Consider the following 26,365-nt stretch of genomic DNA (forward strand, 5'->3'; position numbering starts at 1 on the left):
CTTCTGCTCGGCCCAGCCCCAGGCTCACACCCCCCCGGGCATCACACACCCCCTCCGCCCCCCGGCCACCCCCACACCCTTGGAGGATACAAATGTCAACACTACCCCCCAACCACCAAGGAGCACACCTGAAGGCATCGCAAGTCAACATGGCTGCCGCTACCGCAACAACAACAAAGGCGAAGTCGGCCTCCAAGGCCGGCGCCAATGCCAACACCAAGCAAAAGGCACAGATGCACCGCCGTTCAAGGACAGGTTTGTCTCTCACTCTCATTCTCACTTTCACACAGCTGCCTCCGGATTGGGAAGCTAACCATGGCGGTGATGAAGGGTGCTACACATGCAGGCTCAGGCGGAAGAAGTGCGACGAGGGCTCGCCCATGTGCACGGCATGCAAGCATCTCGGTCTAGCATGCGAATACAAGAGGCCGATGTGGTGGAGCAACAACGACATGAGGAGGAAGCACAAGGAGGACATCAAGATGATCATCAAGCGCAAGAAGCTGTCGGAGAAGTCAACACACACGCACACGATTCAGACCGCCGTCGGCTCACCACCGGGCCTTTCGCACTCGCTCCCGACCTCGGCAACCTTCTCGGATCCCCTGGACCGCGCGCGATCGGGCTCGATCGACTCGCATTTCGGCTACAACTTCAACAGCCCGCAGAGCTCGCACGAGTACGGGCCCTTCACACCACAGATGCACCCCGACTTCATGTTTTCGCCATACTCGCCCTACGAGATCGATGTCAAGACCGAAAGGCAGATGTTCATCAACGATGTCCCGACCCTGCGCGAATCGACAACCTCAACCTTCAGCACCTACGCCACTCCTCCGCCACCGGGCACCGTTCTGCCCCAATTCCCTCTGGAAGGCGAATGGACAGAGCAGGTGTACTCGGAGCGGAGAGAGTCGCTCACTGAGGAGACGCTCAACGTGAACTTCTTCGACTTCTCCCACGGGCCATCGACCGCCTCGAGGCAAGTAGCAATCGAGCTCGACGAGGGCGACCAGAGGTTGCTTGATCACTTCATCCAATTCGTCCTCCCGGCCATCTTCCCGATCCTCGAGTCGAACCAGCACGGGTCAGTCAGCTCGGACCTCATCCTCCCAGCGCTGCAAAACAACAAGGGCTATCTGCACTGCTGCTTGAGCATCGCGGCGCAGCACTACAAGGCGGCCATGAGCCTGCAAGGCGAAGAGATCGACGGCGACATCATGCGCCACCGGTACGCGACCATCTCGTCGCTGTGCGACGCGCTCAACCGGGACGAGAACCACCAGCAGATCCTCGAGGCCGCGCTCGGCCTCATCTTCTTCCAGTGCGGCGTTGGCCGCTTCGATGACTCGCTCCCCGACATCCCATGGCACCAGCACTTCCAGGCTGTCGAGTCGCTCGTCCTGAAGCTCGACCTCCCGCGCATCGTGTCGGACCCCAACGCGCCCCTGGCACAGACGCCCTTCAACATGACCCTCACCGCGTGGATCGACATCCTCGGTGCGACCATGCAGGGCCGCGCCCCCATCTTCGCGCACACCTACCGCGAGAAGCACCTGTCCCCGACCAACCCGTCCCTCGGGCTCCGCGAGCTCATGGGGTGCGAGGACCGCGTCATGTACCTCATCTCGGAGATCGCCTGCCTCGAGGCGCTCAAGCAGAACGGCATGGACAACATCACGCTCTGCCAGCACGTGCACGTGCTTGGCGACCAGATCGGCCTGACCGAGATGGGCGAGGAGGCGCCCGTGCTGCCCTTCAACGCCAACGGCTCGCTCAGCCCCAAGCAGCTCAGCAAGAACATCACGGCGGCCTTCCGCCTCGCCGCGCGCATCTACCTCTGCAGCCTGGTGCCCGGCTTCTCGCCCACGCAGGCCAGCTGCATGGGCCTGGTCGAGAAGCTGACGGGGGTGCTGCACCACATCCCCTCGGGCACCAACGGCTTCGACCGCTCGCTCGCGTGGGTGTACCTCATCGGCGGCTCGGCCAGCCTGGCGGGGTCGTCGTTCCGCGCCTTCTTCGAGGACCGCGTCGCGCAGCTCGGCGAGCTCGCCAACTTTGGCAGCTTCGGCCGCGTCACCTGCCTGCTCCGCGAGGTCTGGCTCCAGAACGACGTCGCCGCCGCCCCCCAGCAGCAACCGGTCGGCTCTTCCTCGCCCGCGGCCGCCGCCGACGGGGCTCCCCAGGAGGCTCCACAGTTCATCCACTGGCGGGATGTCATGCAGATGAAGGGTTGGGATTACCTGCTCGTTTAAAAAACACACAACGAAAACAAAAGCAAATCATCCTATCCCTTGACTTGAATAAGTCCCTCAAAACCGACATCTTCAATGCTGGCTGGAACATCTTGAAGAGAGGCATTCAACGTCATCTGCATGGTAAAAACAACACTGTGGCAGGAATGGCCTCCTTCTGTTTCAGCTTGATTTTCTTTTTATTACTATTCTGAACACACACACACTTTCATTCGGTCACTCGGGCTGCTAGAAGTTGCCGCGAGGCAAGTGATTATGGAGAGGGAGGGGAAAGAGTTTACTTTTCTGGACGAACAACACTGGATTCTGGATGGGGTGGGAGGATGAGAGGGAGTTGGGTGTCCGGCAGCCTTTGGACTGGGCTGGTGGGCATTACATCCTGGGCTTTCTTTTCTTTTCTTTTTCATATTTCCTTCTTTTTCTTATATTTCCTTTTTTTTCTCCTGGACTGTTAATATCTGGAGTCTCCCCGGTATATATACAGGGTTTCGAGAAGCATGCATGATGAGGAGTTTTTGGGTTTTGGGTCATGGGGTTCGAAGGGGATACCACGGGCTTGGATCGGAGTTGAGTTGTCACGCAGGGGATGAGGTGAATGTACCAGTAGTGATGGGGATTATACCCGCCTAAGTTGGCCGAGATCAAAAGAATGAAGGACTCTGATCAATACTCTCCTGTGCCTTGCTTGTGCCTTGCTTGTGCCTTTGCAATGTGACAGCTTCTGAAGTCTAACGAGTTAGGATAACCCAATTTGAACTATGAATCCCGGTATAGAGTTCAACCATTAAACCTCCATTACTTGGCTCAACTTCGTTGGTTGGACCAGCCTATTGCCTTTTTACTTCGAGTTGCACGTACACACTCCGTACCTACTCGAGGAGCCGCCACCACGAGGCGGTGGTGCAACCATGGTGTAGACGAGCACAATGCATGGTGCCGTCCGACCTCGGCGTGCGAGCCCCAACTTTCTTGACGCCGGTCCCCCGGTGCCCTGGAAGAGATGGCGGTGTGCTTGTGCTCAAGGGGGGACAAAAAAGGTGTTAGAATACGAGCGGGTTCTTGGTTTGGTACCACGCTTCTGTAGTACTGTCATCCTCTGTTGTGCTTTCTGCGACAACGCACTGCGGCGCTTCGGCGCTTGTATGGTGTCGCAGCTGATGCATGGCTGTTTGACTGTTGTTACAGGAGAGAAGTAGAAAGTTTACTTTTTACGGAATAGGAGAGGCGTTATACGACTGTGCTCTTGATCTACGTTACGATGTTGGACGGCTTCAAGGACAGACGAAAAATAGGTAGTATGCATACTTGTGACCGCTGACCGGACCGTTGATGGCCGATCACCGCCAGGGAAAGTAGATTGGGATGAAGGCATTTCCTTCCATGAAGCTTCCACAAGGCTGAACCAACACAAAAAACGATGCCTGAGGGTTGGGTCGGGGCCACAAGGCTGTTTCGTCCGAGGTTTGAAACGTAGCAGCCTTACCGCCCTCTTTGGTGGCCTGCTGAGGTGTGCGGACTGCCCTACGGCCCAAACGACGGCCGCTAGGATCTCGGTTAATTATTGAAGACTCGTCATCTTTCTTTCCTCACTGTTTGTAAGTATGAGTAGTCGGCTCCCTCAATCGCCTCGGTGAGTCAACTGCATCATTGATACGAGGTCGGGAGGGACACTCAATTACCTAAAGTCAACCTTTGGCGGTACGCCGGGGTCGATAACAAAGCGGTCGAATGGACACCCAAGCATCCAAGGCGACACTGACGACGCCCAAGCCACGCTGGGTCCCCAACGTGGCGACCTAGCTAAGGAGGGGAGTCTCGATATCACTGAGTTAGTTACCTGCAATTCTCAATTCAAGACGTCATAAGAGGCCTCTTTTGGCCGAGAAACATCGACCGCCTCGGTTTTGAAGATGGAGCCTTGACGAGCTGTGGGTTGCGGGTTGAGGGTTACGTTACGGGTTGCAGGGAGCAAGTGCCGACAGCAAGCGCTTCAAAGAACTGCTCGGCGGTAAAAAGTGGGCTGTGCCTGGCGGTGCCTGGCATCATGCTTGGCAATCAGCGAAACCCATTGGCACGTGCACTTGGTGGAATCAAGCACGGGCCATCAAGATCTGGCGCCGCATCTCATCCAACCGCTGCACCGAAAATAGAAGTGACACCTGTGGCTGCCCAATCAGAACAACGGCCGCGGCCCATTGCGACCCTTCTCAAAACGCTATCGGCAGGAACCAACTGCTTTGAAGTCTTCCTCACCACTCGTGCTGCTCCAGGGTCATCTGGTCTGTCTGAAAGGTCATCGGCGCTTCACATGGACCTGTCATCGATCGGGAGTCCGGATTCCTAAACCAACGAACTATGCACCGCCTCGCACTATGGATTGGGTAAAATCCATTTTTCCAAATGGCCACTGCCAAAGACAGAACAGACAGAGTCTGGACTTGCCTGGGCGACCATGGGACAAGGGTCTGCAGCGCCTTTGCCAGCTTTTCTGTTCTCGCATCGGGCCATCGGGAAACCGAATGGCCAACTGGCGCCCAAGATTCCCCTGTCATGCTGTCATCGGATAGATTTGGCATGAACCAGAAAGCACCATGGACTTTCTCGGCAGGGCCCGCGACCATCCAGCGGCCAGTCGATCGACATGGACCGCCGCTGAACCCGCCGGCCACCACCACTCCACCGTACCGTAGGATGGATGGGTGGATGGCCCCGTTGGAGACCCGGCGTTGTTTCCCGACCACCTCTTCGGACCCTAGGTTTTGTTTCTTTGCAAAAGACCAACCGGATGTGGATGCGTCATATCCCTCGGCGGGCTTCTGACGTCCTTGTTTGATCTTGTCTCTCGATATACCCCCGCGGCAAGTGCCCGGCCCCCGTTTCCTGATTCTTCCTTTCTCTCCCCCAAGCTCTGCCGGGCTTGTCCTTATGGCACCGTCTTCGTCTTTCCTCCTTTGCGGTATTCCCAGAGTGACCGACGTTGACTCATTATTGCCAACGCCAACAAGGGACTCGCTGCTTTGTGTGAACTAGCCACAGCTACGCCTCTTCGCCCGCATTATCTGATCAGCCCTATGCCTCTTTATCACCAAGCGGGCCGACCCAACGCAACGGAACCCATTGTCCTCTTTACCACCAACTTTGGGATCGTGGGCTCGTCATAACTGCTCGCCCACGCATCTCCTTTCCTCGGGCCATCAACGAAAGACTCATCCGCTCAAACGGTTCCCAGCAAGTAGGTGCCAGGGATCCAGGATGCCCAAGCGCCACCTCGCGCTTTGGGCGGCTTTATTAGCTGCCGTACATACGGCCGCATCGGCAGTGCCGATTCACGAACTGTTCGCCCGACAGTCAAGTTGCGCCCGGAACTTTGACCAGTGCAAGAACGCCGATTTTCCCGATTATTTCTGCTGCAAGAACGGCGAAACCTGCATCGCGCTCGCCGGGAATACGACTGTCCTCTGCTGTCCAGAAGGCGCAGACTGCTTGAGGATCCAGCCGGTCCCCTGCGACATCGCGCTGCAGGATGGCGAGAAGAACCCCGACGCTGTCGTCAAGACGACCGCTCTCGGGGGAACCCTGGCGCGCTGCGGCACCCAGTGCTGCCCATTTGGGTACTCGTGTAGAGACGGCCAATGTGCCAGGGACCAAAACCAAAACGCAGTTCCTTTTCAGACAAAGACGGTGAAACCGGGCCCTACCAGCACCGGTGGTGCCAAAACTAGCGCCACGGGCGGCGCCAGCCCGACGGCAGATCCTACAGATTCTGCTGGAGGCGCAAACGCAACGGGAGACTCGTCGAACAACACGGGCGATTCAAGCAGCGGCCCGCCGGTAGCTGCCATTGCCGGTGGTGCGGCAGCCGCGGCCGTCGTTGTCATCGGTGCCGCCATTTTCGCCTTTATCTTTCTCCGAAAGAAGCAGAAGAAGGAAGAGGCGGCCGGATCCGGCAGCCCGCCGAAACTATCACGATCGACCTCCTCTTTTGGAAACCTGATCAGCAATCCAATCATGGCGGATAACAGTTTCCGCAGCGACTTTGCCCGAAACCCAGGCCCACGCACTCCACCCCAATATCCCGAAGACCCGGACTCGGTAACAGGGGCTCTCATCGCCTCGGCAGCCAACACCCCAGAGGCCGGTGGGATGCAAGCTGGGGGGATGCAGACAGGAGGAATGCAAAATGCGGGAATGTTGGCCGTTCCGGCGGGGACGGCACCGGGGCCGGCGGCTCAGATCGCCCCCGTGTACGGCGGATACGGCAACCTCGAACAGCCGCAATATGTCGACATGCCCTATGTCAACCACGATAACGGGCTCCTGCCGCAAACACCCCGGCAGCACCGCGAGCCCAGCTCGGTGAGCATCAACGTGTTTGCCGACCCGAATATCACGCCGGACCGGACGCCGGAGAGCAACGCCGACCGGCGGTACACCGACGTGACCACCTTCAGCCAAATGCTGGATAATGCCGACCTCGGCGACATGGCGAACGGCCAGGGTTACTTGGGGTATAACCCGAACGGTGGGCAGGTTCCACCCATTCCGAGGAGGTGATGTGATGTGCCCTGAAGGGTGCAGTGAGGACTGGAGATGAGGTTGAACTAATACCGAGCTTGGTGGCATGTCGGTTTCCTATTTTCCTTTTGTGGTATACCACCTTTTTTGATCTCGCATGGACATGGAGTTTTTCTTGGATAACAGTGGCGGCGTCTTGGGTTTATTGAAGAAGCACTGCGCGTCATACTCGGCATCAGCGTGGTCGTTGCTGGGGATATAGAAGGATGGGACATTATACCCCGGTACTAGACTGCCAACTTTAGTTTTCGACCCGTACATATTTTAATCAACTTGCCATACGGTCAACACAACCAACTTGCTCGGTTTTTGTTTGTCTAAACGCGCGTTCAAGTAACAAAGGCCGAGAATGTCGTTGGGGTTCGCTGGAATGGGTAGCAGCCGTACCCGTGAATTGAACAACTAGACAACATATTTACGGAAATATCTATCAACCCATCCGTCTATCCACCGCCCCAAAATCCAACCTTTTCCCGAGCTCAACCCCTTTCTTCTAACATTGTGCACATCATTACAACTTCTTCTTCCCCGACCCGGCCGCCCCCTTCCTATCCGCCGCCTCCCGGTCCAACTGAGCCACCTCATCCGCCTCCTTGCGCTCCGCATACCACTGCCCCGCCTGCAGCACCAGCACCCCCACCAACACCAACGCCAAAATCACATGGCTCGCGCTCAACACCCGCAGACTATCCTCCCGCCCCAGCACCACCTCCCCACTGACCGGCCCCGCATGATGCGCCGCGCCCCCGGGAGCCGCCCCCATCAACCCCGCGGCCCTGGCCTCCGCCTCCGCGGCCGCCAACCCCCCCGGCTGGCTGACCGCCCGCATCCCCTTCACAATATTACTCAGATACACGCCCGCCCCAATCACGTACAGCATCAGGCTGCCGCCGTCGAACAGGATGTTGGCCTCGGACGGCCGGAACAGCTTGATGAAGAAGCCCAGGAAGCCGACGAACACGATGATGTGCAGCATGCGCGCGATGAGCGGGGGGGCTTGGTGCATGAAGCGGAGGTGGGTTTCCAGGTGGTCGAGGTAGGAGGGCGGGATGGGGTCCGACGTCCAGAGGAGCGGGAAGTCGTAGGGGAAGGACGCGAAGAGGATGCCGAGGGCGAAACAGACGGCTGGGGGTTGGAGTGTTAGTTGGGGGGTTGGGTTGGGGTGGTGGGAAGTTAAGGGGGAGGGAGGGAGAGGGATTGATGTGATGGGGGAAGATGGAAGGGGAGGCGTACGGCCGATGATGAGAAAGGTCGCAAAGGAGCCGGAGCCACGGTAGTCTTGCGACCGGGTCGTTTTCGACCAGTCGACCCACTGGGTGGGCATGTTGGGCGATTGTGTCCCGAGCTAGGTGACAGGCGCGAGTATTGAGTTTGTGGTTGTGGTAATGGTGGTGGTTCGGTTTCGAGATTGGATGAACTCGTGGTGCCGCTGACGTCGATGGGCGCAGTGCAGACGCGGCGGGATTGTTGACAGCTACGCAAGAATCGGATCGCTGGTTGTTTTTGATTCTCCGTTCGCGCAATCCCCGAGTTGTGTTCAACGGTTGGATTCTCGAAGTTGCGTCAACAAGAATCCTAACCCGCAATTTCTCGTTTGTCGTGGCTGGTTGAGAGCTGGAGGAGCTTGGATGATGCAACCCAAACCCCGAGACATGCACTCCGCACTGTGTATTTAGCCATCAAAGCACCGACTCCAATGCCAAAATCTTGCCTTTCGCACAACTGCAACTGATGACCTAGCAAGCACGAGCCAGCGCCCCAAACCCTAAAGCTTTCTTCCTTTTTGCATTCTCGTCAATTCTTCCTACTCCTAAGATACTTCTCGACTTACTACAACAGTACAACGACAGTCGCGCTTCTCCGGGGTGGATCAGGAAAGCGTTCCTCGCGGTCGTCAGGAACCCGAGCTTGTGAAAAGACGGGCCAATCAGGAAGGCTGGCAAGCAAGTACGACACTAAGCACTCGGGAATTAGATAATTAACCTAATCATAACTACAGTTCGCTACAAGCTCAGATGTCTACTATTAACCTATCTTTGTTCTACTTGCTACCTAGTTATACCACACATCAACACCCTCGGGAGAATACTTTCGACCAATACTGAACCCTAACAGGCCGGGTCCAGGATAGGTTCGTCACTGCACATTGAGGTAGAGGTTTTAGGAGGTTCAGGGTTTAATCATTAATGCCATCACACCCTTAAAATCCTCCCTAGGTATGTCCTGACAGTAATAGCCAAAAAGGTAATGGAGGTAAACGTCGAGACTCCAGTCGGGAGCCCGCAAAACTTCCAGTCATCCCACCACTCTCGCCCGTCTAGTTACATGATTACATCACATCGCATACACCAACCCCGACAAAGCCAGCACCCAAAACCCAATCTGCTTCGCCGAGCCCACCGCCGGCCTCGCGCCTGCCCCATTCATCTGCCAGCCGATGATTCTGCGATCGTCGCTCTCCAGTCCTTGGAAATTCATACACGACGAGCTCGAGGCTTGGGCGCCCTTCTTGTCGGTCCCGTTGAAGTAGCGCTCCGGCAGCTCGCACCAGAGGTAGCAGCCATCGACGATCTGGACCCTGTTGGGCTCGCAGCAGATCTCCATCGGCTGGTACGAGGTGTCGTTGCCGGGCGTCACCATGACGTTGATGTTCTGGGGGATGGGGAGGTTGTGGATGTCTGGCATCTGGGTGTGCGGAGGGCACGTTGTGCTTGCCGCGTTGGTCGCCATGTTGGTGGATTTGTACCGATTGTGTGACAGTGTGATCGCTGGTGCGATGCCAGGCGGCTTTGTGAGCAAGATGATTAGGAATCGAGACGGTAGTTAGGTACTAACGGGGTTGGTCGGTGGGAATTCCGGGAAACAAGCGAGAGAGGTGAACGCTGGAGGTGACGGGCTGGTTCAGCGAGGGAATCTCAAAACCCCCCAACTTGAGAAATGAGAATGAGTTGGTGCCGCCAACTAAAAGGCGGGCGGAAGAAGGAGGAGAGGTCAGGGGGCGGAGGAAGAGCACGAACAAGAGAAACTCGGGGAAAAGGGTGTTTAAAAAGGCAAGCCAAGGCCCAAGTGGTTGGCGCCGCTCACCGTGTTGTTCTCCCCAGACTGTCCATCGATTGACCACAAACCGCTTTTGGCGAGTATCCGGGGCAGTGCGGCCAATGAAGGCGAGAGAATGAACCAACAGCACCGAGAGGAGGCCGAAGTGGGCCGTGGTGATCACGCGAGGACACCTGGAAGTGGATTGGCGGCCGAAACAAACAATGTGAGCCTTGATTCAACGATCTGAGCAACCTTGTGTTGCCGTTGTTCATTGCCACCGCCCGCGGAACAATATGAGACAGGGGAGCCACTTCCTCTTTGTAGAGTTTGTACATCCGAGATGCCAGAGCTCAAAACGTACCGAGCACGGCATACGTAATTTCGTGCTGCTCAACATTGAACAATGACATCAACCTGTCACTATCCGGGTTTCAAACCACGAAGCCATGGCCCAATCATGGTGAACCTGAAGTCCTCCAGATGGGGGGAGGGGGGGGGATAGGAGAGATATCCAGCTCCGCATGGACATGGCGTCTTTCAAAATAGGTATTCATGTCCGCGACCCCGGTGCCTGCACGTCTAGAAGCCGCATGGGCCAAAACCTTTCGGTCGCGTTGGGATGAACTCCTGATCTGCAGAGGACTTGCAATACCTATCTCCGGCTTAAGGTCCAAGGCCCGGGGTCCAAGGATGCTGCTGCTTCGGCCAGCAAGAACAACGTCAAACCAACCGCCCCTAAGAGGCATTTGAAAACTTCAACCATCCCCTCGGCCAAGAGATGTCGTCTCGCGGCGGCAAGAAATCACGACGAATGGCCGCTACACGGGAGCATCATTTGGCAACATGAACTCGGCGAGGGTCAACGTTGCGTGACACCCAAAGTTGAGGGTCAGATCCTAGGAAACACAAGAGACGGCCCACTGAAAGTGTGATAAAAGGGCCAAAATGTTCCCGTGGCTCTGGGGAAGGGGCTTTGTCCATTGCCATTCCTCATTCTTTCCTTCCAATCTCCGACACACTCAACTCGTTGCTCGCGTACGCCATGAACCGCTTGACCACCGCGTTCGCGCTTCTCCCGGTTGCGTTTGCAACTCCATTTCTGCAACGGGCTCAGACTGTAAACGTCGTTCTTCGGGTCAACAAAGTGACGTCTGATTCCGCCATCGACGTCTGGAACGAGAGCAAGTCGGAGGTATTGGCCCAGGCATGCTCCCGTTCCCTCAAATCTGGCTCTTTCGAAAGCAGTCCCATCCTCTTTACCGTCGACGAGTACGGTGCCGGTACCTTGAGCATCGGCACGCAAACTTACACCATCCATGACGACCCGGACGTGTCTGGGGGTATCATCTGTGGCCGTATCGCCAGTCCCAGTGAACTTGCGATCAGCTGCGATGTTTTGATTCCCGAGTCTTTGCAACTGCGGAGCTTGAGCAAGAGAGACACCCAAGATTGTTTTGCTGGCAGCCCCGTCGAGGCCTTCGAAGTTCTGAGAGGGTTGGAAAATCCTGCGAACTACACCACTTGGACAAGCCCTCCCCCCTTCAACGCCCAAAACACCGCACCACTCGTTGTCACTGATTCAGCTATCGACAAACGCCAGGGTTCATGCGGTGTCTGGAGTTCAAGGACGGTCATGATCGGCGACGGAAACCCGCACCAGAATCCGCTCCACATTTAAGTTAGTGCAAGGCTTTTCTTCCTACTCGCACCAAGAACCTGCCCTAACAGCCTGTCTAGGAGCCAATGGAGTGCGGATTCCGTGATGGATGCGAGATTGGGTACTCGAATATCCGATCGTTCTCCATCGGCTGGAGTGCGAGTCTCTCAGCCGCTTCATGGATCACTGGTGGGTTTGCTGTGGAATCGTCCATCGAGACGGGGAATCAATTCCCTTGCCGGGGCGAAGCATACGACTATTTTGCCGTCTGGAAGAAGATGGGGCAGACTGCCTACACAGTCCAAAACGGAGATTACAACCAGTGTAGCGGTTTCCAGAAGAGCGGCAGTCCTTTCGTCATGTGGTCGCCCAACACCAACAATCGGGGCGGTAACTTCTACTGTGTGTTCAGCCAGCAGTACGCCCGTAATATCGGTGATCAGTACATTGACAAATCCGACAAGTGGCCGGGTGGCCCTTGAAGCACTGGGTGCTAAACGCTCACAGCTTGGATGGCACGGCCATGACTGGGGCTCTGGCTCTGTCTTCATCAACTCACCTGAGCTGTTTCTGTCTTCTACTGGTCTAGTTTTACCTAATTTTCCTCTGTTACACTCTGTTTACTTTCTTTCATCTGGCTCAAGAAACCAAGTTTATTTTCTACCTTAGCTTAGCTGAATTCAATTGCGCTATGATCCATCTCACATGCTCACTTCCCTTCTCCGTGGCGCCAGCGAGCTGTTAGCAAACTCTGTCTCAAACTCGGCGACACAAGGCGAGATAATAGGATTCACACCACAGCAATGAAGGTCGGAAAACAGAATTTGAAAACGGAGTAGCGAAATTAAACGTCAACGTCCCCTACCGTCCTCAATCATCATCAAAGGTCTCAGCACGTAATCTAGGTATGCTTTGCTGGGTCAGCAAATCGACTCTAAAATAAAAGCGAAATACCAGGTAGTTAGTCCCATATTCGCGTCCTCGGCCCCCTCACAGTCGCGATATCTCCTTATCTTCGTTATTGTTCAAAAGGGACGAGTTTGGGTTCCCAGAGCGCCCAGTCCTGGACCCTTTTAAGCACATGTACCAGGCAGACAAGGAAGACTCATATACCGGACGATTGCTTGCTCAAACCAACACATCATCCTCGTCACATATACCACATTGAACCCCCCCCCCCCCCCCCCCTACTCCGTACTCCCATCCAACGCCCGCATCCCATGCTCGGAATACCTCTCCCCCACCGGCGCGAACTCCCTCGCAATCCTGCCCAACTCCTCCATCTCCTCCGTCCCCAACTCCACCTCCACCGCGTTCTCCCGCACCCTCTCGGGCCGCGCCGCCCCCGGGATGGGAATGATAGCAGGCATGCCCGGCCGCCGCCCCAGCGCCAGCACCCAGCCGATGGCCACCTGCGCCGGCGTGCACCCCTTGCGCGCGGCGACCTTGGCCACCTCGCCTGCCATGCGCAGGTTGTGCGCGAATACGTCCGGCTGGAAGCGCGGCATGGTGTGCCGGTGGTCGGCGGGGGGGATGTCGGCGGGGGAGTGGAGCTGCCCGGTGAGCATGCCCCGGCCGAGGGGGGCTGGGGATCAAAGTGGTTACTGGTTAGTAGGGGTTGGGTTGGGTGGGTGGTGGGGGGGGATGGAGTCCGGGGGGGCTTACCGTATGCGAGGATGGGGATGTCGAGTTCAGCGCATGCCTCGACAACGCCGTTCTCGAGCGGCTCGGTGGCCCACAGCGAGAGCTCGACCTCGACGGAGTGGATCTTGGTGATCTTGGCGGCGCGGCGGATGGTGGCGGCGCTGACCTCGCTGAGGGAGATGCCCCCGATGTTGCCGGCGTCGACCTGCTCCTGGAGCGCGGCGAGGGTGGTCTCGATGTCGACCTTGGGGTCCTTGCGGGCGGGCTCGAACTGGTCGATGCGGCCCTTGCCGCCGATCAGCCGGACGCAGTTCTCGACGCTGGTCTTGACGGCGGCCGGCGAGTCGTCCGGGGTGAGGTTCTCAAAGATGCAGCCCTTGACGTTAAGCAGGATCTTGTCCCTGTCCTCGGGGTATTTTGCGTAGTAGTTGTTGAGGAGGGTGAGTGAGTTGGCGTCGGGCGTGCCATAGAATTCACCGGCGTTCAGGTAGTTACAGCCGGCGTCGACGGCGGCCTTGATGGCGGCGAAGGCCTCTTCCTCGGTGAGTCTACCGGGAGGCACTGACAGGCCTGTGACGGTGAGCTACCTAATGCGCCAAAGCTAGGTAGGTGTACTTTCCAGGGGCCTACCTATGAGGCCGAAGCCAATGTTGCCGACCTGCTTGCCCTGAATCGTGTGGCCCATGGTGGTTATGGTGTTGAGCTTTTGAAATTTGACACTCGGATATGCGCTTGGCTACAATATGCAATGATATATGTAATGAATCTCAACGGCCTCGTAGAAATGTCAACATATCACTGGATTTATATGTTAGGAGTTGACAGTCAGTTCGGAGTTAATGGTCTTAAAAACTGCGATCAAGTCCGCGGCGTCTAGCAACTAACCCCGAGACGGCCCAAAATCTAGGAGAGCAGCTGTTACGGTGTTACCTTCTAGGTAGCTCGCAGGTTCCGCAGCTTGGTAATCCAGGTGTTGGGCAATTCGAGGGGGGAATAAGTCAATGACAGCGGGGTTCTGAGTGAAATGACATTCATTGCCCCGCTTCGAAGCCTCAACTGGAGGGGTCGGCCCCCAAAAGCGGAAGCACACGATGATGCCTTCTCTTCCAACTTGGAATTTGTGAACAGTGGCAAATTAAGCACCGAAACGTTGACCTACTCAGTTTGAGGAAGTACTGTGTAATGGGGACGGGCAAATCGGAATGTTTCACATTTTATACCCCACCGCCCAAGTAGGTACCTTACCTTACCTCACGATGAGAAACCAAACACATGGCATTGTTGCACACCATACTTCGTGCTCCACAGCCGAGTTAGCGTTAGCTGAAGGCGGTGTCACTCTCAATTGACCAATCAGCTGATGTCGAGGCCACCGATATTCGGGTCCATTGAGTGGTGGTGGGAAGGGAAAGCAGAAGCTATGACGTGCAGCCCCGAGGCCGTCTTTATCTCCCTGTTTCTCGAGAGCAAGTTCAAAGCCAAGATCCAATATCGAGACTAACAACCCCGTGATGCATTCTCTCGTTTATTGTTACAAGGCTCGCAATCTCTCGGCGCACTGACGCCACTGATACCATCGTCATCGCACCGTACCGCCCTTCGTTTCTTATCGGGTGTAGTTCGTTGTGAAGCCTCGGTGGCATTGGCAGCACCAACTCAAAATCGATCATCAGACCATGTCTGTGGCGACAAATGCGGCCTCGCCCGCACCTCTCTCTCGGTCTACGACCTTGCAATTGACCAGGCGCAAGTCCTCCAAAGACCGCATTCGGGATATTCTCGAGGTTAGTTTTTGTTTGTTGAGTTGGACCACCTGCGCCCAGAAAACCCAGAGTCTTGGGACTCTCGTCAGGGATTCCATCCATCTTTCCCCACACTTCCTCTCGCTTTGGCGCGTGCCGACCGCATTCATCCCGCGCACCGGCATCGTTGCACACAATACAACAAACACCAGGCCCGAGTGTGGCCAGCATGTCTCGCATAGCCGCTGCGATCTTCGGTCCCTCGGCGAATAACATCTTCAGTCTCACAGTTCGTACACACCACATCTGCATCTTTCGCTGATGATGCGCGCCAACCAATTTCCACCCCCACGCAGCACGTGCTCACCCTAGGACATGACAAGAAGCTAACATTCATAACCCACCCCCTCCAGGGCGCCCGCGAACGAGCCGAGTCCCTCGACCCCGATTCCGCCAACGTCAGTCCTAGGCTCCAGCCCCTCCTCGAGCGCTCGCGCAGAGCCAGCGACCCCTGCGGCTCGGGCTCACCACTAGAACGCAACGGCAATGGACACGGCGTCGTGACCTCCCAGCCGGAGCGGCAGCGGACCCTCAACTACCAGAGCACAGTCGAGACAAGCCCCGCGCGCAGGAGATCGGCGCTGAGCAGGAAATCGTCGGCGCAGTACCAAGGGCCGCAGACGCCTGGACGGGGCGGCGGTGATGGCGCGCCGCGGGAACGGCCTAGGGCAGAGCGGGACGAACCCGGGTGGAAGCGCACGCTGCGGTACTTCAAGAGCGTCGAGCTCGAGAATAAGGGCAGTGTTGCGCGGGACCATTTGGCACTGGGTAGGTTCTTTTTCTCCACGATTGTGTCACCAAACGAAACGAAATGGAAACGAGCTGACGGGTTGTTGGTTGTGGTTTAGAACGAACGTTCCTCGCCTGGCTACGCACATCTCTAGCGTTTGCCTCAATCGGCATCGCCGTAACGCAGTTGTTTCGCCTCAACACGTCGCTGGCCCATGATAGCAAACAGGCCGACCGCCTCCGACACATGGGAAAGCCGCTCGGGACAGCCTTCTTGGCAGTCAGCATCCTGATCTTGCTGCTCGGGTATAACAGATACCTGCAGGGCCAAAACTGGGTGATCAAGGGCAAATTCCCGGCCAGCAGGGGGACTATCATGCTGGTGGCCTTGATAGCGTTTACTGTGACGCTGGCCTCCCTGATTGTCATTCTCACGGTGCAGAGTGGTCAGACGTGACGTAGTTGGGCTTATACGGTTATAGCTATTGCGGATTTAAGATGGTGTCGGGGGATTTTGGTTTTAGGTGTTGGAGGTGGAAGGTGTTCAGGGTGACTGGGGAATGCATGGTGAGCATGGAGCGAGTTGTCGATTAGGTGTTATTATACCAGTGATGCATGGCGGCTTTTCGTATGAATATAGATGCCCGAAGATCAACCGATTAGGAAATATATATTTCGTCATAGGTAGTTTAAATGTTCAGATGTCATAATCTGTGCTTTTTTGTGTCCATACGCTTAAACGCACCTCACCCCAACTCCAACTGGGCCTGTGTTCCACTCAACACCAAACTCACCTTTAAACCCATTTTCATTCACCCCACCACCAGCACGACAACAACATCAACCCCCAAAATCCAATACAACCCGAAAAAGTAATAATAATAATACAACCTCACAACATGGCCGTCAACGTCCAAGAATTTGCCCAAACACAACTCTCCCTGCTCGCCTCCGAACTCGCAGCCGAAATCGCCGAGTCCTCCGCCCTGGTATCCCTCCGTGTGTCCCCCCCATCCCCCCATCCCCTCCCCAACCCCAACCCCTAAAAAAAGACACAACCATCCCCCAGAAAACCAAACAAAAAAACACCCACTAACCCACCCTCCAGACTCCCCCCTCGCCCTCCAACGCGCCGGCGTCGCCCTAACCAACCTGACCATCTCCGCCCAACGCACCGGCCTCGGCGGCAAGACGGTCCTGGAACTGGGGCCCGACCCCGCTACCACCACTTCTTCTTCTACCTCATCTACCTCATCTTCCAGCGGGGGTGACCTACCGGAACATGGCATCCGCGCCGGCGATATCGTGCTCGTGGCGGAGCAGCCGGCGGGGGGCGGGGTGGGGAAGAGTAGGAAGGGGGTGGGGAGGGAGAAAGGGGGGGAGGGGGTGAAGGGGGTGGTTACGAGGGTGGGGAGGGGGGTGCTGGGTGTGGCGGTGGAGGAGAGGGATGGGAGTGGTGGTGGTGGTGGTGGGAAGGAGGAGGGGGAGGGGTTGGCGGCGGTGGTGGGGGAGAAGAGGGTGTGGATTGTGAAGGTGGCGGATGATGTTACTTTTCGGAGGTGAGTTTTGAGGGGGTTGAGTCGTTTTTGGGGAAGGTTGGGGGAGGGTTGTTGGGTGAGATGGCGGGCGCTGATGATGGGATAGGATGAATGCTACGATGGAGAGGCTGGCCAAGATGGAGGAGAGGGAGTACTCGGCTTTTGTCAGGGTGCTGTTTGGGTTGTCGTCACCGTCGGCTGTTGCGGCGGATTTGACACGGGATGAGGAGGTTGGGAATATTGAGTGGGTTGATCCGACTCTGAATGATAGCCAGAAGGACGCCATCCGGTTTGCTCTGGCATCGAGGGAGATCGGGTTGATACATGGGCCGCCGGGGGTGAGTCCAAGCCCTTATCATACTTGACAACGTCAAAGATACTAACCCCAACGCAGACCGGCAAGACGCACACCCTCATCGAACTGATCCTCCAACTCCTCAAACGCAACCTCCGCGTACTCGTATGCGGCCCGTCCAACATCTCAGTCGACAACATCGTAGAGCGGCTCGCGCCGCACAAGATCCCGCTGATCCGGCTCGGCCACCCGGCTCGGCTGCTCCCCTCGGTGCTCAACCACTCGCTCGACGTGCTCACGCGCACGTCCGAGGCCGGCGCCATCGTCAAGGACGTGCGCGCCGAGATGGACGCCAAGCAGGCGTCCATCCGCAAGACGCGCAACGGCCGCGAGCGCCGCGCCATCTACGCCGACCTCAAGGACCTGCGCAAGGAGTACCGCGAGCGCGAGCGCCGCTGCGTTAGTAGCCTGGTCGCGGGGAGCAAGGTCGTGCTGGCGACGCTGCACGGCGCGGGCGGGTTCCAGCTGCGCGGCGAGCAGTTTGATGTTGTGGTTATTGATGAGGCCAGCCAGGCCCTCGAGGCCCAGTGCTGGGTGCCGCTGCTGGCCGCGAGCAAGGCCATATGCGCGGGGGATCACTTGCAGCTGCCGCCGACGATCAAGTCGCTGAATTTGAAGAAGAAGAGCAGCAGCAAGAAGGGGAAGGACGCTACTGATGGTGAGGAGGGCGCGGTAAAGGGGGCTACCCTCGAGACGACCCTCTTCGACCGCCTCCTAAAACTCCACGGCCCCTCCATCAAGCGCATGCTCACGACCCAGTACCGCATGCACGAAAAGATCATGCGGTTCCCGTCCGACGAGCTCTACGAGGGGAAACTGATTGCCGCAAATGCCGTCAAGGCGAGGCTCCTGAAAGACCTGCCCTACGAGGTGGACGACACCGACGACACGACCGAGCCGCTCATCTTCATCGACACGCAGGGCGGCGACTTCCCGGAGAAGAACGAGGACGACCAGGACGCCGGCGGCGGGAGCAAGAAGCTCACCAAGAGCAGCCTTTACGGGGACAGCAAGAGCAACGAGATGGAGGCGGCGCTGGTGAGGCAGCACGTGCAGAGCCTGGTAGACGCCGGGGTCAAGCCCGAGGACATCGCGGTGGTGACACCGTACAATGCGCAGGTGCGTGACAGCGACTATCCCTACCCCTTATTCTATCCTCCCCTACGTATACCTCGCATGATCGCTGGAGCCGTGAGGGCGGGGTTGCCTTGCCTTGCGGGATGACGTTCATGCCATGCGGCGAAGGAGCATTTCTACACTACTAGCGCGCATGATGGGCAGGGGGGGCTGACAAAACCTGGGACGAACCAAGCTCGCGGTCCTTGCGCCGCTCAAGGAGGCCTTCCCCGGTATCGAACTGGGCAGTGTCGACGGCTTCCAGGGCCGGGAGAAGGAGGCTGTTATTGTCAGCCTCGTCCGGAGCAACCCAGACGGAGAGGTTGGTTTCTTGGGCGAGAAGCGCAGGCTGAATGGTGAGTTGGCACTTTTGACATTTCCAATCAGGCGGGCGTCCATGAATGGTTGGGCTTGCTGCGGGTAATGCTGTTCGGCCGCATCCCCTCCCGTTCTATCGGTGCACGCCGCGGCTACAATGGTGAGAGATGAGTGTTAATGCAACCCTTACAGTGGCCATGACACGGCCCAAGCGCTCGTTGACCGTCATTGGAGACTCTGAGACGGTGAAAAAGTAAGTTACCCTAAACCTTGTCGTTGTTTCGAGATGGCTGACTCGTATGCAACAGGGGCAGTAAGTTCCTGAAAGACTGGATGGACTTTCTAGAAGAAAATGCCGATCTCCGGTACCCGGACCTGGCGTCGCTCACTCAGGATGCATAAACGGAGCGGAGCGCCGGCATATCGGGATAAAAGTCTCGGCCTCTTGGATTTATGCATCGGCCCCGGGCCGGCTGTACGGAAGTGATCTAGAAGCTCCGATGGAAGTGGCCAAAAAGGATGCAGCCAGGGGTCTCCTCCAAATCATATGCGAGATGGGTTCCGTTGGTTCCGTTGGTTCCGTTGGTTCCGTTGCTGTCTCACTTTCGGTTGAGATGGCTCGATGGTTACTCCGTAGTTATCAGAGAATACGCTTCTTGCTGTGATTGCTCGGATCGCTTTGGTGGTTGTTGGCGTGGGGATACAGTGGTGGCGTTCCCCGCAAAGATGTCGTGTAAAAGGCCGAATACCACTGTAAAAATTGGATGCACAGACAGCAGCAGGTCAAGGATTGTGGCTATTGTTGAAACAGACCTAAGAATTTCCGGCCGGGTACAGTAATCTGCTAGCGAAACCGACCGTTGCCAAGAGGCTTTTTCTTTTTCTTTTTCTTTTTCTTTTTCTTTTTCTTTTGTGTGTCCGTCGTCTCGTCTCGTATCTCTTTCGTCTCTTCTCAAATCGACCGTTGAAGTTGGGGGAACAAGTGGAGTTTTGACGAATGGGGCTTTGCCGGGCCTGGCACCCTGGCCCTTGATGTTTCAGCTTCCCTGTCTGCGGAGACAGCACTGACGAGATTGCCAAGAGCGGGGTGGCTTCCTCTCTCAACCTCTTGCCCCTTTTCTGGCCGAGAGCTGCCCGCGATCCGACTCAACCGCAACCAACAAACGTAATCCTTCGAGCACCCGTTGCACCAAAATGCTTGCTTATCCATGGCAGGCTCGCTTCGTGTTTTCACGGCATCTCGCTAACACTGGCCCGAAGTTTCATATCTACGACGGTAATGTTGTGTGACATGTTGCCCTTTCGTGGCCTCCAGGGCGCCGGCGCAGTGTTCAGGGGTTTGTCAATCAATCATAGCGTCTCATCGGCCTCGGGTTCATGCCCAGTCCTTCAGACAAACGGAATGGCCGTGCGCGCCCGCTCATCGACCGGGAATTTCTCGACGATGCTGGTTCCGGCGTCATGTCCAGCGGACTGTTTCCTGCCGAATCTGTGCAAAGACGCGAGCGCACCTGCATGCCGTGTAAACAGCCGCGCTCAGAGGGTGGTCCTCGAGCTGGTATTGGTGGATGCGCCGTGTCATATTTTTTGCGCTCCAGAATCCAGCGCAGCAACGCATGCAGTCTCGCGGCTAGTTGAGCATTCGCCGACCTGGTTGGCAAGGCCTTCTGCCTGTAGTGAGCCTGCGCACGCATGCAGACGGCGGAGGCAACGTATCAAGGAGGTCGCAGCGGAGGTGCGCGGCTAGTGTCGTTTGGGGCAGAGAGCTGCATCTTGGAGGCGGCGACATCATCACGAGAAGCAACCGGATGCACGCGAGGTTGGGGGTTCTAGTTAGTGGGTGTGGCGGGTGACGGGCGGCGGACTTTGGAATGTGCCCGGCTCCCAGATATCAAGAGTTTGGTCACAGAGAAGATCATAAAATGTACCCCCGATGATAAGATGGCCCGGGGCCGCTCACAGCTTTTTTCGGGTCCCGCGGCGTGGATCAAACTCGCTTGACAAGGTCCAGAGTGGTTGGCCCACTTTGTGCCAGTTGGATATTGCCCCCACAGAAGGCCTTCCAGAATGGAAGGCTCTGCCGTATGAACCCCAACGCCGAGGAGAGGAAGGGACCATCCCACGCCTTGGGCCTTGGGCAAGTACGACCGCTGAAGATCGTACGAGAAACCACTCCGTTTCTTTCCCACAGTTGCACACAGGCCCGGGGCCTACTGTGCAGGCAGGTCCACGACAGACAAACAAATTTCTCCTTGTTCCGTCCGTGGTACCCAACCCTCGTCAAAACACTCCCAGCCCAGCCAGAAGGGATGCAATTCCCAACAGGGATGGTGTCGACCAGCATCAGGGGTCTCGACTCAATCGGGGCCACGCGATGCGATGCGCTAATTTAGGCCCGCAATTGGCTTCCTCTTCCAGCACTGGCCACTTGATCCAAGCACTTTCTTCCTGAGAAGATCCCAAGTCGTCTTCATCAGCCACCTCTGCCCGTCTGCCCGTCCCGGCGACCAAGCAGAGCTGCGAGGGCATGAACAAGAGCGGCACAGGCTGAGCCCGGGGAGATTCAACAATGCGCTTAGGTTGCCTCTTCTGAGGTCGGTCCTGCAATTCAGAGGCGAGTCAGTGTCTGCCAACCGAAGAAGCGAGCCCCAAACCAAGGCTTTTTGTCGATTCTCGGCAAGGCTTTCCCGTCATCGGTTGCCGTCCATCCTGACTTCCTTGTCGGGCTCTGTGTACTAAGCGTGCGTGGCATTCGGCCTACTGCGGGCTGCTCACCGTCCGAGACAACCCCTTCGAACCAATGCAGCTTTGCCAAGGTGCAGCTGCAGGCACGCGCCCGAGACACAACTCCAAGCTGTTCTTTTCCAGGTATATTGCGTTGAGCAGGTGGGCAAGAAGAGGGGTCCTGATGCTTGCAGCCGGCCCGTAACATCGCAGAACATAGAACGCCACCGGTATTCTATCGGCGAGGCCACATCGTCGAGCCAGGCCTCACTTGTCAAACAACGTCCCGGGTCATTCGCAAGACAACACAGCCTAACAGCTCGCATGGGGAACCTGGAATGAAGTGAGGCTCTTCTTCTCCAGATGGCCCCCTGGACGCAGGCACGGACACACATAGACTCGCATTCAGGAACTAGAGCCCCGAGAGAGGCAAGCCTCACACCCCTTCCCCACCCTGCGACCCCAAACGCCCCTCATGCCCCCCCTCCCCTCCATCACCGTCACATCAGTCGTGTCCATCCTTGCACCTGCATCGACAAGCTTGGGACCCCGGTGACCTCGCCGGCGCAGCATGTTGGACATTAATATCCACCATTGGTGCTGCTTTCTTCGCTCGTGGAGCCGGTCCCGCGATCTTGTGTGCTGTTTACCTCTTGGTGCTGCTGGTTTGAGTCCCGCGTCTTCGCGTCGACCAACCCTTCGCCAGAGTCCAGCATGATACCTGATGCACCAGTCCAGGGTGTGCCGTGCTGCTGAGCTTTTTCGTCCACTTGCCGTCCATAAACTGACCGGATCCATTCTTTCCATAAGCCGCCACCTCTCTCCGTCCCACCACATCTCACAACCAGTTTCCTTTCTTGACGAGGGGTCTAGCACCAACGCCACTTTGACCAGGGACCAACTCGCTCCGGGCACCGGGAAAGGAACCGCATCGCTGGCAATGCGGACTCTGTAACGGTGGAACGTCAAAGAGGTTATCATAGGTTCATTATTCCCCGCCGAACCCATCCACACAGGACACACCAAGGAACAAGGCGTCGACTCGACGGTTGGCTAGTGGTGCGCAGATGGCCAGGAGTAGACGACAGCCTTATCAACCACCTTCGCCCGCTTACATTCGCCTTTTTCTTCTCTTCCCATAGCCCTGCCGCTGTTGTCACGGACCGACAGCCTTCGCCAACCGCCATGCCGAGCATTTTTGGGAAATCCGGCTCCACCGCCGGCCGTGCCAAGACCCGGCACAAGTCGATCCGGGGTACCATCTCGGCTCCGATTCCGATACCCACGAGTCCGGATGATGATGAGTTCCCGATCCGGAATCCGGGCTCGGCCAAGACGTCAATAAAAACAGACGACGAATTTCCAATCCGCCAGCCGGGGACTGGGGTTGCGGTTCCTCTGCCAACGACCGACGGCCCTGGATCATCGCCGGATGAGCCCGCCGAGGGGGCACAGGCACCTGAGCTGGGAGACCAGCAAGATCAGCAGCCCAGCGAGCTCGAATCTAGCCCCGAGAGTGGCACTGGACTTGGAGGCGAGCAGGAGAAAACCCAAGGCCTTTCACCGATTCCTGAACCGGCTTCAGGCAGTGGTGGCTCAGGAGGGAGTCCCACGGACTTGACACAGGCTATCATTCCAGATCCGCCGTCCACCCCGCCTCCAGCGCCGCCGAGCGGTCCCAACACGCCCTCCGGGCACCCCGACTCACGCCCCGCGTCGCGTCCGGCTTCGCGGTCACCTCCTAACCGGGTCTCGCCGCACAAGTCCTCCCCGCCAGCTGCCTCGCCGTCGCCGGCTGCGCCACCAGCAAGACGGGCCACAAACCCTGCACTCAGTACTGTGCGATATTCCATGATCAGCGATGCCAGCAAACAGACTACGCAGAGCAAGGATTCTCCGCACCGCAAGAAGTCTACTTTGCGGTCCGCTTTGGGAAGGTTGTTCGGGCGGGGCAAAAAGAAGGCTGCCAACGGAGGAGGCCAAGACGTTCCTAGGGACTCTGGACGCGAATCCAGACCCCTAGGATCTGTACAGCATCGGAGTGTGAGTGTTTATGTCCCAATAGACGGACATGTCCGTACCCTGGCTAACACCAAATACAGGACCCCACGGCGCTTACCCGCCCAAACCAAAGGTCGCCCAAGCGGTCAGCCTCTCTGCCGATGAGTGAGTTCGACAGACCACTTCGGTCCCATTCCGTTGGTCCCGACGACATCATGGCCATCGAGAGCGTGCGTAACTCTATTCAGGGTGACCCGGCTGGGTCGAACGCTGCAATCCGGCGACGTGCTGCTACTCTGGGCGGCCACGCCTTGCTGCGGCCTCATATCTTCAACCGAGAATGGGGGGCCGGCCTATCACCACGTCCAGCTAGTGCTCAAGGTCGCGCTAGTCGAGCTGGCGACAGGGCTGATCCCGATGATCCCAGCGAGATTGGCCGTGCAATTACGAGCGACAGTGGTGGCGGTCTTCGGCGGCGGTCCCGGAGCCTTTCCGGATTGCAGGGCCTTGCCGGCATCCAGCGCGGCGGCCGCCGGCGGAGCGACGAGATACGTTATTGGCGTGAGTCGTATAACCCAGGGTTCATGTCGCCCTTATCATCGAATGCGCATGATGATGTCGACGACACCGGCATGGCAGACATCAGCGCGCCCGAGAGTCCCGCAGCCGAGCGACCTCCCAGGACCCCTCCCCAGCCGTTCAACTTTGGCCTGTTGTCGAAGGAGATGCTCGGCATGAAGATCACACATGCCGCGGACATGGACATGCGTCTCGGGGGCCTGGAATCCCGGACGCTACACCTCGAGCGCGCCGTCGACAAGCTATGCAGCACCGTCCCGGGCGTTAAGCGGGTGGTCGATCGCAAGGACATGGCCCGGCCCGGCAGCTCGCGCCGATCCCTCGAAACCGACACACAATCCCAGCTCTCCCTCAACGACTACCAAACCTACACATCCTCCCTCCAACCACCTCCCTACCCAGCCCCCAAAGCCAAAGCCGCCGCCACCGCAACCGCAACCACAACCCCGCACCCCCCCAACCGGCCCACCTCAGGCAGCACCACCGTCCGCGGCGCCGCCAGCCTCCCCGCTCTAGTAGGCGGTCCCGACCCGTCCCGGGAGGACACCACCACCATAGCCAAGCTCCGCGCCGACCTGGACGCGGAGCGCGCCGCGCGCCACGCCCTCGAGGCTCAGGTAAAGAAGCTCTCGGAGCGCCTCAACACCCTGTCGACGACCATGTTTGCCATGGTGCGTGGGCCGTCCGAGTCGCGCTCGCAGGAGCGTCTGGGGATGGTTGGGAGTGGTGGTGGTGCTGGTAGTAGTGTTGGTGGTGGGAGTGGGGGTGGTGGTGGATCGGCGCTGTCGCTGCCGCTGACGCCCAAGATGGCGTCGCCGCTGCTTGCGCCGCCGCCGGCGCTGTTTCCGCGGGAGCAGCTGTCTGTGTTTGAGACGGATGACGATGATGACGATGATGGTGAGGTGTCTGGGGCGCCGCTTGCCACTACTGCTAGTGCGGGTGCTGGTGCTGGTGCTGGTGCTGTGAAGAAGCATGCCAAGGGGCGGGATCTGGACGAGGGCGAGGTCACGGAGGATGATTTCCAGACGCCGAGGGAGGGGCGGACGCCCATGGTCGGGTATGGCGCGTTTGGTGAGGAGCTTAGGCCTGAGGAGGATGATGATGAGGAGGAGGGTGGGGATGAGGATGATCGGAAGAGGAGGAAGGCGGCTAGGACGCTGAGCTTGAGTCAGCTTACCCTGGGGAAGGGCAAGCGGGCGAAGGTGTGAGATGAGACGGAGTGTTTTGTCGTTGTTGGAGGGGGTGGTTGTGGGTAAGGGGGGCGAACGGAACCCCCTTGGCGCCTGGCGGATGGTTTGTTTGTTTGCTCCTCACGGCCGGGTCCCACGCACTCCTCACGACGCACACGGCACTTGCACTTGCACTTACACGGCCACGCTTTTCTGACGGCATCTGTTACGGCCGACCCCGACGAGTACATCGACTGTCTCTCATCCCGATCTACGCATTTACTCAGCAACGTTGACTTGCATCCAGCAGCGCGGCGGTGGCCGCGGCGGCTATTTCTTCGATTCCGCATAGCGACACATGTAATGCTTGGTTCATGACCTTTCTCGGCTTCATTTTTCTGTTCTGGCGACTGGCCTCTCTCTCCGTTTCTCAAGTGTACTTAATCATTGTATATTAGATACCCTCCTGAGCATTTCCAGGCTGATTTCAGGGGTTTTCTTCCCTCGCTTGGGCTTTTCTTTTCTCGTCGGGTGGTTACCGTCTTTTAGCATAGCGAGTATTTTTGAGCGATCAATACCATTGTTGGTGTCATTCGAATCGATGTTGCATGGCCGCTCTGGTGATTCGTGTCATGGGCCTGTCTCGGCTCAGGGGAAGTCAACGACTCCTTGCCTTGACATTTTCGTCGGGGTAGTTAGCTATGACCAGGCAGTGTCATGTAATAGGAGTTCCTGTGTCGGCAGTTAAACTTGGGTTAAATAATGGCCCAGGAGAGTATAAGATCTGATGACAGGAGAAGGCAGAAGGAGACTGCCATGCGGTTTATCCACCCTTTCGCCATTTGCTTTCCCTTTATACTTGTA

The 26,365-nt window shown here is 57.5% G+C and overlaps 9 protein-coding genes across 9 annotated transcripts; 6 read left to right on the forward strand and 3 right to left on the reverse strand.

Moving 5' to 3' along the window:
• Positions 1-149: 149 nt before the first annotated feature.
• Positions 150-2,255, forward strand: F5144DRAFT_477564 (fungal-specific transcription factor domain-containing protein; the record flags this gene model as incomplete). The annotated part of the gene is made up of 2 exons (XM_066785050.1): positions 150-255; positions 331-2,255. 2 exons carry the CDS (start codon positions 150-152, stop codon positions 2,253-2,255), a joined length of 2,031 nt encoding a protein of 676 aa, XP_066648493.1.
• A 3,252-nt stretch (positions 2,256-5,507) lies between these two features.
• F5144DRAFT_636697 (uncharacterized protein) lies at positions 5,508-7,124 on the forward strand (the record flags this gene model as incomplete). The annotated part of the gene is made up of 2 exons (XM_066792638.1): positions 5,508-6,777; positions 6,838-7,124. 2 exons carry the CDS (start codon positions 5,508-5,510, stop codon positions 6,858-6,860), a joined length of 1,293 nt encoding a protein of 430 aa, XP_066648494.1. The 3' UTR covers positions 6,861-7,124.
• A 48-nt stretch (positions 7,125-7,172) lies between these two features.
• On the reverse strand, positions 7,173-8,438 carry F5144DRAFT_608209 (Shr3 amino acid permease chaperone). Its single transcript, XM_066791581.1, has 2 exons — positions 8,064-8,438; positions 7,173-7,955 (listed from the first exon to the last, which is right to left on the reverse strand). Exons 1-2 carry the CDS (start codon positions 8,152-8,154, stop codon positions 7,342-7,344), a joined length of 705 nt encoding a protein of 234 aa, XP_066648495.1. The 5' UTR covers positions 8,155-8,438; the 3' UTR covers positions 7,173-7,341.
• A 726-nt stretch (positions 8,439-9,164) lies between these two features.
• On the reverse strand, positions 9,165-9,560 carry F5144DRAFT_543288 (uncharacterized protein; the record flags this gene model as incomplete). The annotated part of the gene is made up of 1 exon (XM_066787235.1): positions 9,165-9,560. The coding sequence occupies one exon, from the start codon at positions 9,558-9,560 to the stop codon at positions 9,165-9,167; it is 396 nt and encodes a 131-aa protein (XP_066648496.1).
• Positions 9,561-10,911: 1,351 nt separating this feature from the next.
• F5144DRAFT_636699 (uncharacterized protein) lies at positions 10,912-12,008 on the forward strand (the record flags this gene model as incomplete). Its single annotated transcript, XM_066792639.1, has 2 exons — positions 10,912-11,352; positions 11,607-12,008. The coding sequence occupies 2 exons, from the start codon at positions 10,912-10,914 to the stop codon at positions 12,006-12,008; spliced, it is 843 nt and encodes a 280-aa protein (XP_066648497.1).
• Positions 12,009-12,713: 705 nt separating this feature from the next.
• Positions 12,714-13,855, reverse strand: F5144DRAFT_480257 (NADP-dependent oxidoreductase domain-containing protein; the record flags this gene model as incomplete). Its single annotated transcript, XM_066785218.1, has 3 exons — positions 12,714-13,111; positions 13,192-13,740; positions 13,801-13,855. The coding sequence occupies 3 exons, from the start codon at positions 13,853-13,855 to the stop codon at positions 12,714-12,716; spliced, it is 1,002 nt and encodes a 333-aa protein (XP_066648498.1).
• Positions 13,856-14,594: 739 nt separating this feature from the next.
• On the forward strand, positions 14,595-16,403 carry F5144DRAFT_555572 (uncharacterized protein). The gene is made up of 3 exons (XM_066787916.1): positions 14,595-14,954; positions 15,326-15,740; positions 15,821-16,403. The coding sequence occupies exons 1-3, from the start codon at positions 14,847-14,849 to the stop codon at positions 16,156-16,158; spliced, it is 861 nt and encodes a 286-aa protein (XP_066648499.1). The 5' UTR covers positions 14,595-14,846; the 3' UTR covers positions 16,159-16,403.
• A 197-nt stretch (positions 16,404-16,600) lies between these two features.
• F5144DRAFT_597689 (P-loop containing nucleoside triphosphate hydrolase protein) lies at positions 16,601-19,430 on the forward strand (the record flags this gene model as incomplete). The annotated part of the gene is made up of 7 exons (XM_066790890.1): positions 16,601-16,700; positions 16,810-17,260; positions 17,346-17,577; positions 17,634-18,713; positions 18,907-19,066; positions 19,221-19,281; positions 19,337-19,430. 7 exons carry the CDS (start codon positions 16,601-16,603, stop codon positions 19,428-19,430), a joined length of 2,178 nt encoding a protein of 725 aa, XP_066648500.1.
• Positions 19,431-22,822: 3,392 nt separating this feature from the next.
• F5144DRAFT_37639 (uncharacterized protein) lies at positions 22,823-25,821 on the forward strand. Its single transcript, XM_066784552.1, has 2 exons — positions 22,823-23,795; positions 23,855-25,821. The coding sequence occupies exons 1-2, from the start codon at positions 22,938-22,940 to the stop codon at positions 25,538-25,540; spliced, it is 2,544 nt and encodes an 847-aa protein (XP_066648501.1). The 5' UTR covers positions 22,823-22,937; the 3' UTR covers positions 25,541-25,821.
• Positions 25,822-26,365: the final 544 nt, after the last annotated feature.

Source organism: Chaetomium tenue, assembly GCF_020726465.1.
Source record: "Chaetomium tenue strain MPI-SDFR-AT-0079 chromosome Unknown F5144scaffold_1, whole genome shotgun sequence".
NCBI classification, from domain to species: Eukaryota; Fungi; Ascomycota; class Sordariomycetes; order Sordariales; family Chaetomiaceae; genus Chaetomium; species Chaetomium tenue.

Coding starts and splice junctions, on each gene's coding strand:
- F5144DRAFT_608209 (XM_066791581.1), bottom strand. CDS start 8,154: ATGCCCACCCAGTGGGTCGACTGGTCGAAAACGACCCGGTCGCAAGAC. Junction 7,956..8,063: donor GACCTTTCTCATCATCGGCC/GTACGCCTCCCC, acceptor TCCAACCCCCAG/CCGTCTGTTTCGCCCTCGGC.
- F5144DRAFT_555572 (XM_066787916.1), top strand. CDS start 14,847: ATGTCTGTGGCGACAAATGCGGCCTCGCCCGCACCTCTCTCTCGGTCT. Junction 14,955..15,325: donor GCATTCGGGATATTCTCGAG/GTTAGTTTTTGT, acceptor CACCCCCTCCAG/GGCGCCCGCGAACGAGCCGA. Junction 15,741..15,820: donor GCGGGACCATTTGGCACTGG/GTAGGTTCTTTT, acceptor GTTGTGGTTTAG/AACGAACGTTCCTCGCCTGG.
- F5144DRAFT_37639 (XM_066784552.1), top strand. CDS start 22,938: ATGCCGAGCATTTTTGGGAAATCCGGCTCCACCGCCGGCCGTGCCAAG. Junction 23,796..23,854: donor GATCTGTACAGCATCGGAGT/GTGAGTGTTTAT, acceptor CACCAAATACAG/GACCCCACGGCGCTTACCCG.